This window comes from Bradysia coprophila, unplaced genomic scaffold, assembly GCF_014529535.1.
Source record: "Bradysia coprophila strain Holo2 unplaced genomic scaffold, BU_Bcop_v1 contig_297, whole genome shotgun sequence".
Lineage (NCBI taxonomy): Eukaryota > Metazoa > Arthropoda > Insecta > Diptera > Sciaridae > Bradysia > Bradysia coprophila.
In genome coordinates, this window is record NW_023503555.1 from 4,783,887 (window position 1) to 4,801,571 (window position 17,685).

Below are 17,685 nucleotides of genomic sequence, written 5' to 3' on the forward strand. Positions count from 1 at the left end.
TTTTTATTTAGTAAAACGGTGCATGCAACTGGGTGATAAATAACTATTACTTCATTAAGAGCTATTTGCAGTCTCTTTCAAGGCGATTTTTGTGGAAATTCCCGAATTTCAAGTCAAAAGTTTTGCATTTTTATCGAAGGTCTAGACATTATTCTGATTATATGCTGATACCAATTTAAAAAAAAAAACGAACAGAAGTAGCTAATGCGGAATACTTATGTTCAGCTTTGTATGTGTTTTTCTTAAAATTATTATAACGAACCGGTTAAGTTACATTTTTGTGCTTCGGCCCGATGTCGTAAATTTACTTTTCAAAGATAGAACCACGACTAAGAGAACATCGGAAACGACATAAAAATTTGTATTGGACTATGGTAATTTATCCGAGGGGGTACTCACTTCAGTAAGTCATTTGAGTTAGTAGATCAGCTTTAAAAAAACAGCTGGAACGGAATGCATTACTTATTTCAAAGTCTCCGACTGTACTTAATTTACAATTTTTAGAAGTGAGTAACCCCTTGAATGTAGCCACTCTATTCATGGTCAAAACTATTTTCATTTTGTTTTTACTTTTGTACATATGATGGAAAGAGCTGTATCAAGTGATAACCCGCAATTAACTGTGAAGGTTCTAACCGATGTTCATTATACATGTGCACGTGCGAGTCTTCCATAATTGATTCAGTCAACGTACATTTTTAGTATCTATAATGTCTACATTATCAATGACAAAAATGATCAATTCTTATTCAAATTCGATTCGAAGATCAAATTTTAGATACATTTGGTATTCGATCCGTATAAAAGATCCTCCACTTGTCGCCATTTCCCCAGTTGGTTTAAGGTTTACTGTGCGTTATTTTAATACCAAAAAAAAAATGAAATCGATTCTCGTTGTGTTATTCCTGACAATTGGATATGTGTATGGCAGGACTGTACCAATCAAACCAACCGATATAAGTGTTGACTCGTTAAGTGGTAATCCAGTACCTCTAGTTCGGAAAGCTCGTCAATTCGGTGAGCGGGAGACTGTTTTTGTTGGCTTAACGTTCTTTTGATTAATGAACATATTTGAAGGCTACGGTAACTATGGAGGTGGAGGATATGGGGGATATGGAGGATATGGTGGATATAACAACTTCGACTTCAATCCATACAATGACACGCCCAACAACTATGATGGCAATCCATTCAACGATTCACCTCATCGCCAAACCTACAACAACTTTGATTTGAACCCGTTCAATAATTCACCAAACAACTACGACCTTAATCCATTCAACAATTCAAATTTCTTCGGAAAGAAGAAGTAGTGTGTCCATTTTGGTTCAATAGTTGTACCAGAAATGTGCAAGAGTTTTTTTTTTTCAATAAAACGAAACCGATGTGGCGAGTGAATTAATTTTGCGTCTTGTACTGTGTTTTTGGGAATCTTTCGTCGTTACCAGACAGACGTTAGATTTTCTTAGAATTAAATATTTTATCAAACTAACGAATGTGTGAACTGGAACAGATGCTCTAACTGCGACTCTGCTTATCAACATAACAGTCACGTTGTTGTTTAGATGTGCCTTCATCTACACATTAGTGATGAACCATGAATCGGTATATGAGAAAAAAAAAACTTTCGCATGGTCCCAACGTGGTCGTCAGAATTGGTGCTAATCATTTGCATAGCACGATCATAATAGAAATTTAATTACTTACCGATTTTGTGAAAAATGTATAAAAGAGGTCCGTATGCTCGCTGGTCATCCAGTTCAACAAATAAGTTTAGCTTAGTGATTCGCTACGTCTATAATCGAAAGACGTAATTTTAGATATACTTTGTGTACCCTTTCCTTCGACTGTTTTATCCTTTGTGGCGTAGAACATGAAATTCGTTCTAGTGGTAATATTTGTGGTGCTGGGAACCGCTTACAGCCGATCTATTCCCGTAAAATCGTCAGATATCAGTGTCGTTGATGTCAATGGAAGTCAAATTCCTCTAATAAGAAAAGTTCGCCAATTCGGTAAGAGATTGTGTGCGTCAAGTTCATAGTACGTTATCAATCAACTCGAAAATCTCAGGTGGACAATACGGTCAAGGTCAATATGGTGGACAATACGGTCAAGGACTAAACGGTTATGGTGGTTATGGTGGACAATATGGTCAGGGACAGTATGGTCAAGGTCAATACGGTCAGGGACAATACGGTCAGGGACAATATGGTCAAGGTCAAGGTCAATATTATAACAATTTTGATTTGAATCCGTTTAACGACTCACCAAACAACTTTGACTTAAATCCTTTTAATAATACGTTTGGCAAGAAGAAGAAGTAGAGGCAAGACTTGAGATACAATTAATGAAATTAAAGAATTCCATCAACTTTTTTTAAACAAACATTTTTTCAAAACAAATAACTAATTCAGTTGGCCAAGTGAACATAAATGAACGGATGAATGTAAATTTGGCAGACAGAGTATTTCCAAGAATTTTGCTTTACCATTTCTGGTGGATATTCAAGTATTTATATCGATTTTTGAGGATTTTCTTCTCTAGTTTTTCGGATTTTCTTGGATTTACAAATATTACTGAAGGCTTTTGGTCTTAAGAGGGCTCACCCCTTGGCAAATTTTTAGCCTACATTTGTGCGCAAAAATATTCGTTTTTTGATGATTTCTCTGAACCAAAACCTTCTTTTGTAAAAGTAAAACCATTAAAGCATGCAAAAATGTGTTACTTTTAAAGGAAAATTTTGTTTATAAGTCAAAACTTTACCTACTGGGAGAAAACATTGCAAAATGTGTAATTTACACATTTTCCAAAGGTTTCTCCAAGTGGGATAAGTTATCAACCACAAACCAGTTTTTCCATTAAAAGTAACATTTTTGCATGCTTTAATGGTTTTACTTTTTCAAAAAAAGATTTTGGTTCGGAGAAATCATCAAAAAACGAATTTTTTTGCGCACAAATGTAGGCTAAAAATTTGCCAAGGGGTGACCGCTCTTAACATGCTGTATGTAACACATGGAATTCGAAGTAGACAGTAAGAGCCGGACTGACTAGCGAAAGGCGTTCCTTTGAAATATAGGAGATGGCGCTTGAAGTGAAGAAAAGACGCCAAAAAGCTCTATTGAAAGGCGACCACATAGCAAAATTACAAAAGGCGCACATGTGATTTTCCAAGTCGCCTCATATGGCCAGTCCGGGCCTGTAAGAGGGAAGCATTTTCTTACGGTTTTAGATGACGAATCTGCAAAAATAATCGTTTTTTCCTGAAAGTTAATCAAAATGTGGGTAAAATCGGTCCAGAGATGTGTTCGAAAATATGCTATTTTTAAGGGCAGGCCAAGGTTTTTCGCATATGTTTACAACACAATGTTAATTGGAAATGAATAATTTAGACCACACCAAACGAAACAAAAGTTTAGAATGAAAGGAAATGTTTTTTTTTGAAGAGAACATTTTTGGGATTATGAACATGGCAGTAAGTTGGTTCCTAATTTCCTAATTTTGAAGGATTTTCAAGGTTTTTTGGGTTTCTTTCTAAAATTTTGGGATTATTGATTTGGTAGTGGGTTGGTTCCTATTAGTACATCGTTCCACATGGGTTATCATCTTCCCAGTTCTAGAAATTCATGATTTTGAGGTGATGTTGGGATGATTTTTCAAGGTTTTTGGTTTCCTTTCTGATACTATGGGATTATTGACTTCGTAGTGGGTCGGTTCCTAATATTACATCGCTCCACAATCTTCCCAGCTTATTGACCTTGTAGTCCATCGGACGGGCTGTCTATGGTGTATAGATTTTGTGAAAATCTCACATTTCGCATTAGATATCAAAGGCAGGGTGAAATTTAATGGACGCACTATGTTTGCACGGGGTGATCGAAATGTTTTCTTAGATACCAACTAGTTTCCTTTCAATTCTTTACTACATGCATCGAAAACCGTACTTTTCGTGTTTCAAGTACTACTTTCTACGCGACGCCCTCAGCATGTAAAATCCATTTCTTGACAAAAAGTCTAATTTTCGTGTGTTTATTGACCTCGGTTCCGCCTCTGATCAACAAAATTCTACTTTTCATCTTTTCATGCTTTTCTATGTATGAGACTATAAACGGCAATCAACAGCGGTATATAATCTAACAGACGCATTCTTAATAAAATTGGGATTATCCTAAAAGAAAACTGCATTCAACTGTATAAAAATGTGCGATAAATTCTTACATTCGGTTGGGTTGAGTGATAGACAAAATAACTGAAAGACATTTTAAACTTGAAAGTAAATACTTCCCCCTTTCATTCACAGAATGTCAGCATGAGCGTTCTTTGAGTGTTCATATGTTACGCCATTTCATAGCATGACGAAACTTGACACTTTTCATTCGAAAAGTTTTTCCCAAGCATCCCGTATTACAACATGAGTAATATAACATGCGATAACGTTCACCAGTCTGTTTGGAAACAGTGAATATATAAACACACATAAAAACCAATATCGCACCGAAACCCCCGAAAAAGAAAAGGTAAAGTTAAATTGGTTCGTCTAAGCTGCTCTGTGCAAAATGAATGAGTTTGTCTTTCGAATTTTACTTTTGTAATGCGAAGCTGCTGTATGTGGAAAGTGTATACATGAAACACGAGAGTAAAACAACTAAACAACAAGATGGAAAAGAAGTGGAGACGACGATAGAAAAAAATTGTTTGAGGGAAAAAACATCAATCAATTTCAAAGTCGAGTTTATGCTAACATAATATATTTCAACATGAGAAATCATCTGAGATGTGTTAATAGTGTTGCGTGTATGTGTGGGCTCGCGCTACATCCCCCAGTGCTCCAACTTCCCACCTTTAATGTTGCAACTTTTCCCATCTCTTCACCCTACTTCTGTTTAATAAATATAAATGTGGATAAATGTAATTAAGCTCGGGATAACATTACACGACACTGCGTCCATATTAAATATGTTGTTAATTTACAGTATTCCATCGGTATGGTTCAATGGACAAACATATATTACCAGGAAGTTGTGTTAGATTCGCTACTATGCGATGCATAACACGTTTACATCATACATATATACCTCCACCTACCTATCTGTTGCGTTACACACATTTTTAATGCTTAACAAATAAAACAATCGATCGTTACGGTGTGATTAGTGGTGTTGCAGGGTGTGTTGATGCGTAAGCATTACAATCATCCAATGCACTTCGCAGGAGTATCCAGCAATCTCTTCGCTATTTCGCTCGTGAAATTATTTTTGGTTCAATTGACTTCAGATACTTTTAAAAGCCCAGTTTTTACACTATTCAAAGTTCTATACCCGCTGTATTTCATTTGTTGTCAACAGCAAAATCGGTGTTTAAACTATTGAAGTATTAGATTTTGTTTGATCAAACAGTTGAAAATTTAAAAAAAATCGACAACTACAGCGACGTTATGATTGCCGTTTGTAAAAAGCTAAACGTTTTTAAATAAAAATTTAACGGTGGCGGGACATTTCGACACCGTCAATATCGTCAGGAACGATATTATCGTTTTTTTGGACGATACTATCATCTAAAAAACGATACTATCGTCTAAAAAACGATAATATCGTTTTTAGACGATAGTATCGTCCAAAAAAACGATAATATCGTTTTTTGGACGATAGTGTCGTCTAAAAAACGATATTATCGTTTTTTAGACGATACTATCGTCCAAAAAAAACGATATTATCGTCCAAAAAATTTTCATCCAGGACGATAATATCGTCTAAATTGGAAAATTCTAAAATATTGTCTGGACGATAGTATCGTTTTCTGGACGAATCTAATGGATATTTTCGTTTTCTGTACGATAATATCGTCCTGGGCGATATTATCGTTTTCTTAAATGATAATATCGTCCAGCACGATACTATCGTTTAAAAAAACGATATTATCGTTTAGTTTTGGGTGGTAATATTGTCCAGGACTTAATTTTACTCAGAGGTGCAGCAAGAACCGAATTCTCTTCCAAAATATCAAAAAACAATTGTCAGAGGAAATCACCTACACATCAGTGTTTAAAAAAGGCGTTTAGTTCGTCCCTAAATAATTCATCTTTTTACGAAATGAATACCAACTTAGATTGTACATAAAAAGCGTTTTAACACGCCGAGCGATCCGGCCCATTGCACCGGAGCGAAGCGGAGGGCCGCAATGCGAGCCGGGCGCCGGAACGGTGTCGGAACTTAGGAGTTAATTTTTTTTTTCTCGCATCGTCTCATAATTAGTCTGTGTAATTTTTCTATTATAAAATTTAAATTTACGGAACCAAATGAACCAATTTTTAATATATATTTGCCGTCTATAAAAAGGTGTTTATCTACAAGATTTTGTGTTTCGTCGTCAACAACCATCCAGAACGATAATATCGCCCAGGACGATTTTATCGTCTAGAATTTTTATTTTAAATAAATTAAAAACGATATTATCGTCCTGGACGATATTATCGTCTCAAATTTAAAAAAATTAATAAATTAAAAACGATATTATCGTCCCAAAAATTATCGACCAGGACGATAATATCGTCCAAAATAACGATAAATTTGTTCAGAAAAAGAAAATAACGATAATATCGTCCAGCGGATATTTTCATCCAGGACGATATTATCGTCAAAAAAACGATATTATCGTTTTTTGAACGATAATATCGTTTTTTAGACGATAGTATCATCAAAAAAACGATAGTATCGTCCAAGAAAACGATAGTATCGTCCAAAAAAACGATATTATCGTTTTTTTAAACGATAATATCGTCAAGAAAACGATAATATCGTCCTGAAAATATTTTAAAATTTATAATTTTAGACGATATTATCGTCCTGGATGAAATTTTTTTAGACGATATTATCGTTTTTTAGACGATAGTATCGTCTAAAAAACGATACTATCGTTTTTTGGACGATACTATCGTCTAAAAAACGATACTATCGTCCAAAAAACGATACTATCGTTTTTTAGACGATACTATCGTCTAAAAAACGATAATATCGTTCCTGACGATATTGACCGTGTAGTTATGTCGCCTCACCAAATTTAACATCTCATCGTTCCAACCAAATAAGTTAGATTCACTGATAGAAGGAAAATATTGAACAAAAATTGCTAGATGAACACCTAGAGACATTTTTGACAGTAAACGAGACAAATCAGTAAACTCAGTCTTCTGTGGCTAGCGGAATGCATAAATTTTATGTTTGACTATTAAAAATAGGTTGAGGTGTTGATCTCGCATTTCTTGTTAAATATTCTTCTTCTCATGGCATCAGATAAAACCTGAAACTTTTATGTGTTACAACAACGCAATTGAAACAGTAAAATGAATATTAAAACAAATGAAGTACAAGATTTTGTATCATGCTGAATGTATCTAGAAGTCCAATTTAAATTGACTTGCGTACATACCACTGAATGTGTAATCTACTAAAATTCTGAACTATCTCTTTAAATGGTAAGTGTCAAATGGTTATCAAATAGCAAGCCTTATTCAAATTGAACGAGTCCTAGGACAGATATACACATTTTTAACTGCCCCTAACTCTAAACTCATGAGTAACCTGAAAATGGATGACCCAACCTGGCACAGTAACAACTTTTCAGTTCAGGTCAGATCAGATCCAGTTCTGGCAAATTCAGATCACAACAGTTCTGAGGAATCCAGATCAGGTAAGTTGCTGAACTTATAAAATCGAAAATACTTTGGCTATTCGTACAATGTGCGAACAGTTACTTTATAATACTTTGGCTATTCGCACATTGTACGAATAGTCAAAGTATTATAAAGTGACTATTCGCACAATGTGCGAATAGCACCTACCTTATAAAGTTTAGGTCAGATCAGATGAAATCTGGTTTCAGGGCAGGTCGATGGATATCTGACCTGTTCCGAGCCTTTAAAAGTTACCTGGAAATATAATCAAAGTTACCCGTCCCCGCTGAAAATACTTTCATATGAAAGGTTTTCTGGCACAAGGATGACCTACCGATTCGAGTAACGTACTCAAATAAGTGCCAAATGTAACTTTTATAAGTTGATTAAGTACCGACCGACCACTAGCTTAGTGTCGACCACCAACTGCTATTCGAAATTCCATCATCGCATAACATCCCAAATGCATTTCAAGTCCAGTAATTAGCTGAACATTGTTAAATCAGTTAAATAACACATAAATCAGAAGTCACGGAATGTCCTACAGAAAGTCTGCCCAGTACAAATAATTAGTTAAAATTATCGTGTATTCATCCAGAACGCATGGATAAATGAAAACAACATGTGGATGAAATGTATGAAAGTGACACACCGCACGGACCCATCGTTTTTAAAACATTTATGATATTCCATGCTTGTTAACAAAATAAAGGGCTGTACAAGTAAGGATGGGATGGAATAAATGAAATTACATCATAGTTTCGACTCGTTTTGTGGCAAATAAACGTTCTCTACGTAACTGGCAGGTTTGATTAACTTTGTTTGTACCAAGGGGGAAATAACACAGAGGCTTGTGTGTTTATGAAAAGTGAAACAATCTTGAAACAGTGGAAGACGACCACGTCATCTGTCATCGAATAACACGTCAAAAATAAGCAAAAGCTCCGGCTCATGTCATATGTAGTCTTATGAGACGTAGATTAAAACTTGTGATCTTATGAAGTACAAGATGTCTTCAAAATGCTTAGATCAAAAGAAGTACCAGATCCGATAAAGAAAAGAAGACTACAACATCGTTACCTAACCAAAAAAGGTAGACTTTTGATTTGTTTGTTTAGATACCTCACTAACAGCCTTTAACTGGAAAAAACAAATGCAGTCTGATCCACCGGCTTAACGTGACTTCTTTAAAGTAAGCAAATACTCTCTGAGGAAAGTTAGGAGTTTAATTGATATCTCGCCTAAATGTATGCTAGACACATAAACACAAATTCATACGAGTCATTCACTGTGTGCATCGTTGCAGCAACCAAACACACTGCAACTACTCAAATTATGAAACTTGAGTGATCTTCAGGACGTATATATATTCGCTAGAAAAATTCCATGAGGAATTGTTACTTCCGTTTAAGTTCGAAGAGTTGCAAAGTTCGTCAATTAATCCACCAGGGATGTGGCTTCATTTTAGACTGATCGAGGTAACTTTTGCAGTTTAAAATTTCAATTTGAAAAAACGCTCACAGTGGCTGTCTGTCTTTTCGAAACTAAATATAACATTTTCGGATGATCGATAATTGCTACTCAACTTCTCTGTATCATACAATTGCATCATCTGACCGAAAAAGCACACAACCATAAAATTCCAATCAATCTTGCCATACATCATATGCCACAATGAAATTAATTGGAGGATATGTTTATCAAAGAAAAACTACATCAAGAAGATATAAATCTTCGGTGAACCCAACATTTTGTGACATTAATGACTATATAATTCCGACAACATTTCATTCATTCAATCAAGCTCTTCCAAAAACATTGTCTGTTTATACCGTTACGCACCCAAAATTTTATTATGAATGATGTGTGTGTGTCTCAACTTCTGAAAACTCATTCTTAAAACACACTCGAAGACACATTTCCATATATTACGTTCCGCATTGATCCTTCACATATCCCCAGTTAATGTCACAAAATATTTTATACTGCGAAATTTCAACAAAATCTAATACGGTAGTCGTACAACCAGTGCCGCATTTTTTCAAAGAGAAAATTAACCAAGAGGTCCAGGGGGATGAATAACGTGAATGATAAAAAGTGTGATTATCACTATTTTCTACACTTCAAAGGCCAAGCGAAGATGGCTGAGAATATTTTTGGAAAATTAGAGAAGACTTTGGAAAATTTGGAAATTTGAAAAAAAGTACTACCAAAAATAGGCTCTGGAAAATGGCTTTTGCATGCTAGTGGGTCGAAAATCATTCTACATCGATTTTCTTGAATTTTTGGCGGCCCTAACATGTAAAATCCAGCACAAAACTCGGGATAAAAGTTGAAAGGTATCGTTATACTGTGTTTGTTGACCTTGGATTCGCCTCGGATCAACAAAATTCACACAATAACTGGACTTTTCAATGACAGTTCAGAAATTTTTTACTTTCTCAACACTCTTAATATTTTTACTTTGTTTTCAAAAATATTGTAACTTGGTGCTTGTCTCTTGGAGGAAACAGGTTAATCACACCACACACACGTAAATAACGTTAGAAAATTTTAACTCGAACGATTGACGGCTCTCGCTTCGCTCTGCCTATAGACCAATAAATACGTTATAAAGTTTAGCAGAAAGTTTAAAGTATAATTGTTACACCGTAACATCTGACATAAAAATATTGTTCACAAGACACAAGTTGAATTGTCATACAAATATTAGGAATAGTAATTTGTAAGTAAGTAAGTAAAGTAAGTAATTTGTTCCACCATACACACATGAAAAACGTTGTGTTCATCCCGGGGAAAATCGGAAATTATAACAAATTCTAGCAAAGTCCACAGTCAGAGCGAAGCAAGAGTCGTAAATCGTTCGAGTTGGAATTACCTATCTATCCCCGATGGGAATGTGCAAATAAGAGCAAATTTCTGAGTGTGAACGTATAGCTCAAAGTTTAGTAAAGACACAAACCAGGGGAACAATTTTAAATTTCCTAAATTTTTATGGTTAGATTCGACACTGTGTACAACCGTGTGGTGGATAGGTCATATACACATACCATATACCATTTTAATACAATATCAAGCCACAATCAAAATAATTTCACGGGCGACATTTTTCGTTTCAAACACACAGCGTTATCTTCAACCCTCGAGTGTATTTATTTGGAAATCCTTCTATTTATTACTAAGCAGAAGACTAGAAGACGATGTTAAAAACGACGTCGCACAACTTAGTCAAATTTCATCGTTTTATATGAAAAAAAGGTAAATATTGGCAACGTGTACGCTTTTTCGTTTGTGAATGATATGATTGTGGGGGGTGGGGGTGGTTTTAAAAAGTGGCGGTATATTCATGCAATTTATTGTTTAATATTTTCTGGGAAATGTGTACACTCAATTGAGAATAGCACTCAAAAAATTTCCATGAGAAGTTTATTTTACTCGGTGAAAAATGTCTATATGGAGAGTGCGTAACGATTGACTGACTGTATTATGATTATGGAACTATAAGAAGATGTGCAAGATATATACTTATTATGTAATGTGTATGAGACTTGGCGAAGAAATTGTGGCAAATATGGGAAAATTGAATTTTTGAATATTTTTATTTATGTAAATGGCATTCCAGCCAGTTCTTATTCGTTCTTTTCTTCCACTTTTTTATGTATGATGATAACCATCATGTTACACATACGTTATGTAACATTATAATGATGTTTGAATATATTTATTTTCGCAATATTCTTTTTGAATTGAAATATAAAAGAGTGATTGCAAAGCAAAATTTCGTCATTATGGCAATTTTCGTCTTCTTTTGCCTCTTATTTATTATTTATTTATGTTTTCAAAATGTTCTTTTATTATGGAATAGATTTGATTATTAAACATTAATAATATTGCGTAGTTAGTCTTATCTTATGTGGTAGTAATGACATATACCACGAATTAACATTCATGTTGGAGGCCTTTCAGAAACTGAGTACAGGCAAATGGCTATTTTCAAATCTTCTCAGAAGATTCTTCTGCTTCATTTGTCACACGAATTGTCTGCGGGGCGATCGTATCAGCCTACATAAGAACAAGCTCCTATGTTTAGCCAAAACAATGTGTCGCTTTGTGTGTGTAGTTTGGGCTGCCATTAAAAATTTAGAAGCTTTCAGTGGAATATAAAATGAGCTTAAAGCTCTTCGAAAGCAGAGACACAAACACTTATTTACTATTCCTGGATTTCTGTGCGGAACACTATGTAGAACATCCTATGGAATTGGAAAATATAGTCAACGTTTGGGCTTTTAGAGTCACACTGGAGTTTGTCATAAATAAAGTGCAAACCGTTAAATTAGAACATAAAAAGAGTTAGCGACTAGTTTAATGAAATAGCAAGGAAGATACCACATGAAAAATATCAGCGAAAAATTTCCAAACTGCGTCTATTTCTAGTGAGTCTTCAGTGAAGGTATACTAAAATCCAATCGAATTTTTAAAATAAGTCTATTTTTAGTGATTCCTTAGTGGAATTTTTAAAGTCTATATTTTTAGTTATTTCTTGGTGCAGGTACTAAAATCCAAAATAGACAAATTTTTCAAATCCGTCAATTTCTAGTGAGTCTTCAGTGAAGGTACTAAAGTCAAAATAACCGAATTTTCAAAATCCGTCTATTTCTAGTGAGTCTTCAGTGAAGGTACTAAAATCCAAAATAGGGGAATTTTCAAAATCAGTGAAAACTTAGTTTTGTGTGATAGGCGAGCATTACGGGCAAATGTTGAGATGATCTTGAGATTCGTGTTACGTATACCAACACAACATTTCGGTCAAATGTTGAGAATTTTCTTGAGATCCTGAACATGTCCGAAATTTTTGGTTAGAGCAACACCCTGGCAAGGTGGAGATTCTGGGTTCGGATCCCTGTCGTGGCACCAAAATTTTATTTCAGATTTAACTTCATTGATTCAATTTCTCTTATAATTTCACTTAAAATTCTAAGTTCTACATTATTTCAGTCACTATTTACTGATAAAAATATTCGATTTTGAGTTGTGCTAACTTCACCCACATTTTTCACTGTAATTGATGTGGGCTCCGAATAGGTACTTAAAGAAACTCTAGAGAGATTTGTGATATTTTTCTCCATTTTTTTTGTCGCGAAAAACATTAAATGTGCTAAAAAAGAGTGGGTCGTCGAAGACTGATACACATTACACATCTCATGGAGTTTATGAACGTTGTGGAAAAACTAAATGAAGTCAAAGATACAGTCTGATAAGGCGACATTGAAATAGTACGCACATCCTGAGGTACACCCATTTTTGAAACTTCAAAAGTTTGTAATTGTACGCAAACGTCATAGTCATATGTAAGCCTGTATGTATTTGAATTGCATAAAACATTATCCTAATTTACAACTGGATCCTATTCGTCAGCCCAAAGATCCAGCACAGCCTCCCAATATGCTGCATTCTCGGTACACTTGTTATCCGCACCTCCCAAGAATTTATCTGTGAGAAAAGGTAATGTATCAATGTAATTGGGTGGTGCGTCACATCAAAATCTGTCGATCTTCCAGACCGCAATACTAACTTTGGTTCAAGTATTTCAGAATACCGTCACAGGCCGATCTATACTTTTTTCCACTGTATGTGAGTTTGATGTAAATTCGACTATCCATTTTGGAAATTTCCCTCGTACATTCATAGCCACCAAGATCTGGCTTATCATAGTGTGACAACACACTCGCCAATGTTGTCAGCGACGGTAATGGTGTTTTATGTGGATCGTATTCTCCATTAAACACGATTGCAAGCTGAGTACTTGTTACCTTGCAGTCTGACTTAGCGTCACCTACTGCAGCCTTCATGTAATCGTACATGCATTTGCACAGGGCGTCTGAATTTGTAAATTGGCAATCACTATTCGTTTCTTCGCAAGTGTTCTCAAAAGCTTACCAGTATCTTCACCGTAAGTAAATTGTGTTTCGTAAGAAACAGTCAGGTGAGTGCCAGAAACCCGTACCACTGGTTTGCAATCACGGTCACAGAGACGGGTGGTATCCATATTTTTCACAATATCGGCCATTTCTTGTAGTTCACCATCAGCGAGTGCTTCCAATGGAACGTAACTAATAATCACAACGATCGTAACTACCACGCGGAATAATTTATGCATTTTGGTGGTAGATGGTTAAGTCGCCTATATTTGAAGTAAAAATAATATTCAATGATACGGGTGCTTTGTACGGGCCAATATCCTATCTTTGCTCTTATTATATACACTGATTTCTCTCACATCTATCATTTCGTACGTTATTTTATACGGCAACTGAGAGAAATAAAGAAAACGGATACGAAAGTGTCACTTTTTACGTGTGTCACTTTTTACGTGTGTCAATTACACACAGGAATTATAACTTTTCTTGAAGTTTTAAACTTTCTATTCACCAAAGCCATTTGAGGAAGCACCAACCACAAATTAAGACTGACTTAGAAAAAAGTAATGCGACATTTTGAATCACATTGTAAGTAGCTAGATCACTGTGCGCTGACATTAACCTTTCACAGACAGACGTCATATCATCAGCATAATCACCGACTCTGATTATTCTTTTGATTCATGTGTTTTTTAGCAGACTGAACCAATATTTGTAATTTATTTCTGTACACATATCAAACCACATCAATCAGATTTCATCAGGAGAATACCACCATTGGTTTCTTCATTTAAATACACAGACTATGCACTATCGGAATTTCTTATTACGGTAGAGGTGTGTCCGTGCGTATCTAATAAAAAGGCGATCTGCACGACTTCCACTCATTGAGAACTACGACAAAAATAAACTATGAGCTTTGAATAATGTGGTCTTGATATAGAGCAAAATTTATGTTCAAACTAATGAAGTAGTAGATTTTGTATCAATGTGCTCTTCGTTCAAAAGAAGTAATAGATTTAATACTTGCCGAATGTGACAGGTTAACATTCAATCCACCAAAAAATGGTCGTAAATAACGGATAGCAGAAGTATATTTTACAGTATCAAAATCCTGATTGGATTACAGCAAGAAAATTAAATTCAACCTCGATATAGCACCTGGAACCGAACGGTTAGATACAATTTTGCAGTTAAATATAGCAATTGAAAGTAGAACGTAAATTACCCCAATTTAATGGTAACAAATTTGATAGAAACACAAGATAACACTTCAATTGATAACAAATTGTTAATATTTAATTAGAATAATTTGATTTTCGATTTGCCAACTACCCAATCAATTTCAATTGTTGGGAATACTAACAACACAACTGCTTCTATATCAAAGAGAAAGAGAATTGAATTTTGATGTAAATAACTAAATGCGTTTCGTCGTTGTTTAAACTTACGTTAACTGGATAATTTACTAACCTCAGACGTATTTATAATGCAGCTGCCCGGCATCAAACCGCTAAGTTAATAAACTATTTTCATCAGAACCATATTTATCAATCCATGTAATAATCATTGACCTATTATTTCACCCGAGTAAATAGCTGAAATTGACATTCTCTGAGTGCGTTTTCGCTGACATGAACAATTTCAATATATAAACAGATCAGGATGTGGCATTTTAAATTTTCTATTTTAGCGAGATTTTCAACCTCCTAACCCGGAACGACTTTTTATAAGAAACCAAATATTGCTAATGAAACTAATTTTCAAGCTTCCTCTGTAACACTGTAGCTACACATAGAAGCGCGTAACAACCTCCCGAATTTCCTGGTATATTTTACTCTGCTGTGGTTAATAATATTATGAACAGGTCCATACTCTAGTTCCAAGCATTAACAATCAAATGTGTGGCTTGTAAGGTATAGTGCTTGGAGCTATCACATTCGCTTTGCTTTCGGTGTTGAAACGTAAAGTGTAAGAACCACACGGACTCCAAGTTTCGGATGCACCCGAGGGGTGGATAAACTAAAAAAACAAGGTTCGAAGCCATCGAAAACAAAAACAAAAACTTTTTAAAAACAAAAAACAGAAAAAACTAAAATAAACAACAAAAACGGTCAAAAAACTAAAAAACTAATCAAAAAAATAAGAAAAATAGAAAAACAACACAAAAAACCAAAAAAAAAACAACCAAGAGCCATCATTTTTTTGGTTTAAAACCAAAAAAAAATTAAGAAAACAATAAAACTAAAAAAAAAACAAAAAACCCGAAATAAAACCAAAGAAAGTGAATGTTTTTTTGTTTAATTTTTGTTAAAAAACAGAAAAAAACAAGAAAAAACATAAAAAAACAAGAAAACATTTGTTTTAAAAAAAAAACAAGGTTCGAACAAAATTTACGTTTATCCACCCCTCGGATGCACCCAACGCACTTCAAGCATGTGGCTTTTTGGCAACTCTTGATCATGATATTTGCATCACCTTCAATGATTAGTTGTAACTCACCTACGTTGGACGCACTATCGAACGTATCGCAGGTATCAAAAATCAGAGAAAAATCTTCATTCATATGCCATCAAAGACTTGCATGGAAAGGTGAGGATACGTCCACTCTGTGGTTTATATAAATTCCTTTTTATATGTGAATTTTATCCATTTCAAAAGTCGTAGTATTTTGCACAGATTAGAAGGCTTATAACCTGCAGTATCAACATTCAGTCTCAACAGACAATTTGGTTAAAGAGAAAACACTCAAGATTGCTGTCGTTATAAAAATGAAATTGCCAACTGAACAGGGAGGGGTTCAATGTGTTTTATTGAATGAAAGACTTAACTTAAATCGCACCTATAAAAGGAAAAATACTGTATGTCCATCATGCCACTGGGAAGTTACTTTGAACTATTGCGGAATAGTGTTGAATTTTAGCAAGAAAGGGTAAATTTACAGTTTTTACGATTATTTGCTATTGTATTGCATTCAACTGTATGTACACTTTCAAAGATGAGGTTCGCTGTGATGTACATTTGCTTCACTCTTAATTAGAACTCAGTAGTTAATTTTACTAGCGCATGCGTAAAAGATTTTTTATCGAATTCTCTAAAAAAGCCTATCAGCATAAGTTTTTCCTAATAGTCGTTGGAAATCCTCGACGAGGTCGCGATATTTCAACACTAGTTAGGAAAAAGAAATTGTGTTAAATGACAAAACACATCACCTTTTATGATGAAATTATAGGGGGGAGGGGGAAATGTGAACGATTCGTTATTTCAAATGTTGTTCGTTTTAAACGTGACTCGGAACTAGGTATTTTACCTGTAAATAGAAGAATAGATTGGATTTTGTTAACAAACATTTACGCTGTTCCAGTTGAATGAAAATATTTTTTTTAGATACGAATGAAGCATATGCTTCGCACAATATTCGCAATCATATTTCCTCTTCATGAAATAGCAAACTATAATAAACGTTTCACGCTTCGTTTCTGTTTTCCGATTCCATCGTTTTGAACAATATTTTCCTACTATTTACATTTAAAACACAGAAAGAATAGCTATTTTGCTAACTAGTTAGCAAATGTGTCTGTTTTGTGCACTAGATGAAAGATCCCCATTTACTAACGGGTTAGCACAGCACCCTATCTAGCAAACCAAAATAACTGAGCAAAACACAAAAAAAGACATCACCACAATCACAAATTATTTACTTTCTAACACCGAAATGGTGACAAGAGATATAATATTTTCAACACAAAAAAGGACATGGCTGATACTTCATTTAATTTATTTTTAAAAGTGTAATTATTACACTGTAATATTTTCTATGACAGCATACGCTGTACAGTTTTATCAACCTAATTTTCCTAGTTTGATTGCTAGAGAGGTTAGAAACAAGATTTTATGTTAGGAATGTCAAAATCACAAATTAATACAATTTCAGTCAAAAGATTCATCATTTTCATGCAAATGATGCAAATACACATCCTCAGCCATATGATATGTGTAGCAACTGCTACAACGGATATGTCAGTGTGTAAATTTACTACTCTTAGATACTGAAACAGGGGTACCAACTTATTAATATTTTGACATTACAGTAGAGAGAGA

At 34.6% G+C, this 17,685-nt stretch overlaps 2 protein-coding genes and 1 long non-coding RNA gene across 5 annotated transcripts; 2 read left to right on the forward strand and 1 right to left on the reverse strand.

Moving 5' to 3' along the window:
• The first annotated feature begins 808 nt into the window (after positions 1–808).
• LOC119079167 (probable serine/threonine-protein kinase clkA) lies at positions 809–1,402 on the forward strand. Its single transcript, XM_037186982.1, has 2 exons — positions 809–1,017; positions 1,078–1,402. Exons 1-2 carry the CDS (start codon positions 879–881, stop codon positions 1,311–1,313), a joined length of 375 nt encoding a protein of 124 aa, XP_037042877.1. The 5' UTR covers positions 809–878; the 3' UTR covers positions 1,314–1,402.
• A 234-nt stretch (positions 1,403–1,636) lies between these two features.
• On the forward strand, positions 1,637–2,385 carry LOC119079168 (shematrin-like protein 2). Of its 3 annotated transcripts, none has more exons than XM_037186986.1 (2): positions 1,637–2,014; positions 2,094–2,385. In XM_037186986.1, the coding sequence occupies exons 1-2, from the start codon at positions 1,874–1,876 to the stop codon at positions 2,322–2,324; spliced, it is 372 nt and encodes a 123-aa protein (XP_037042881.1). In that variant the 5' UTR covers positions 1,637–1,873; the 3' UTR covers positions 2,325–2,385. The 3 variants fall into 3 exon arrangements, with proteins under 3 accessions (XP_037042881.1, XP_037042878.1, XP_037042880.1); XM_037186983.1 differs by having other exon boundaries at positions 1,639–2,014; positions 2,067–2,385; XM_037186985.1 differs by having other exon boundaries at positions 1,729–2,014; positions 2,088–2,385.
• A 10,980-nt stretch (positions 2,386–13,365) lies between these two features.
• LOC119079169 lies at positions 13,366–15,095 on the reverse strand. The gene is made up of 3 exons (XR_005088124.1): positions 15,058–15,095; positions 13,604–13,847; positions 13,366–13,544 (listed from the first exon to the last, which is right to left on the reverse strand). It is a non-coding gene; the product is annotated as an uncharacterized LOC119079169 (long non-coding RNA).
• Positions 15,096–17,685: the final 2,590 nt, after the last annotated feature.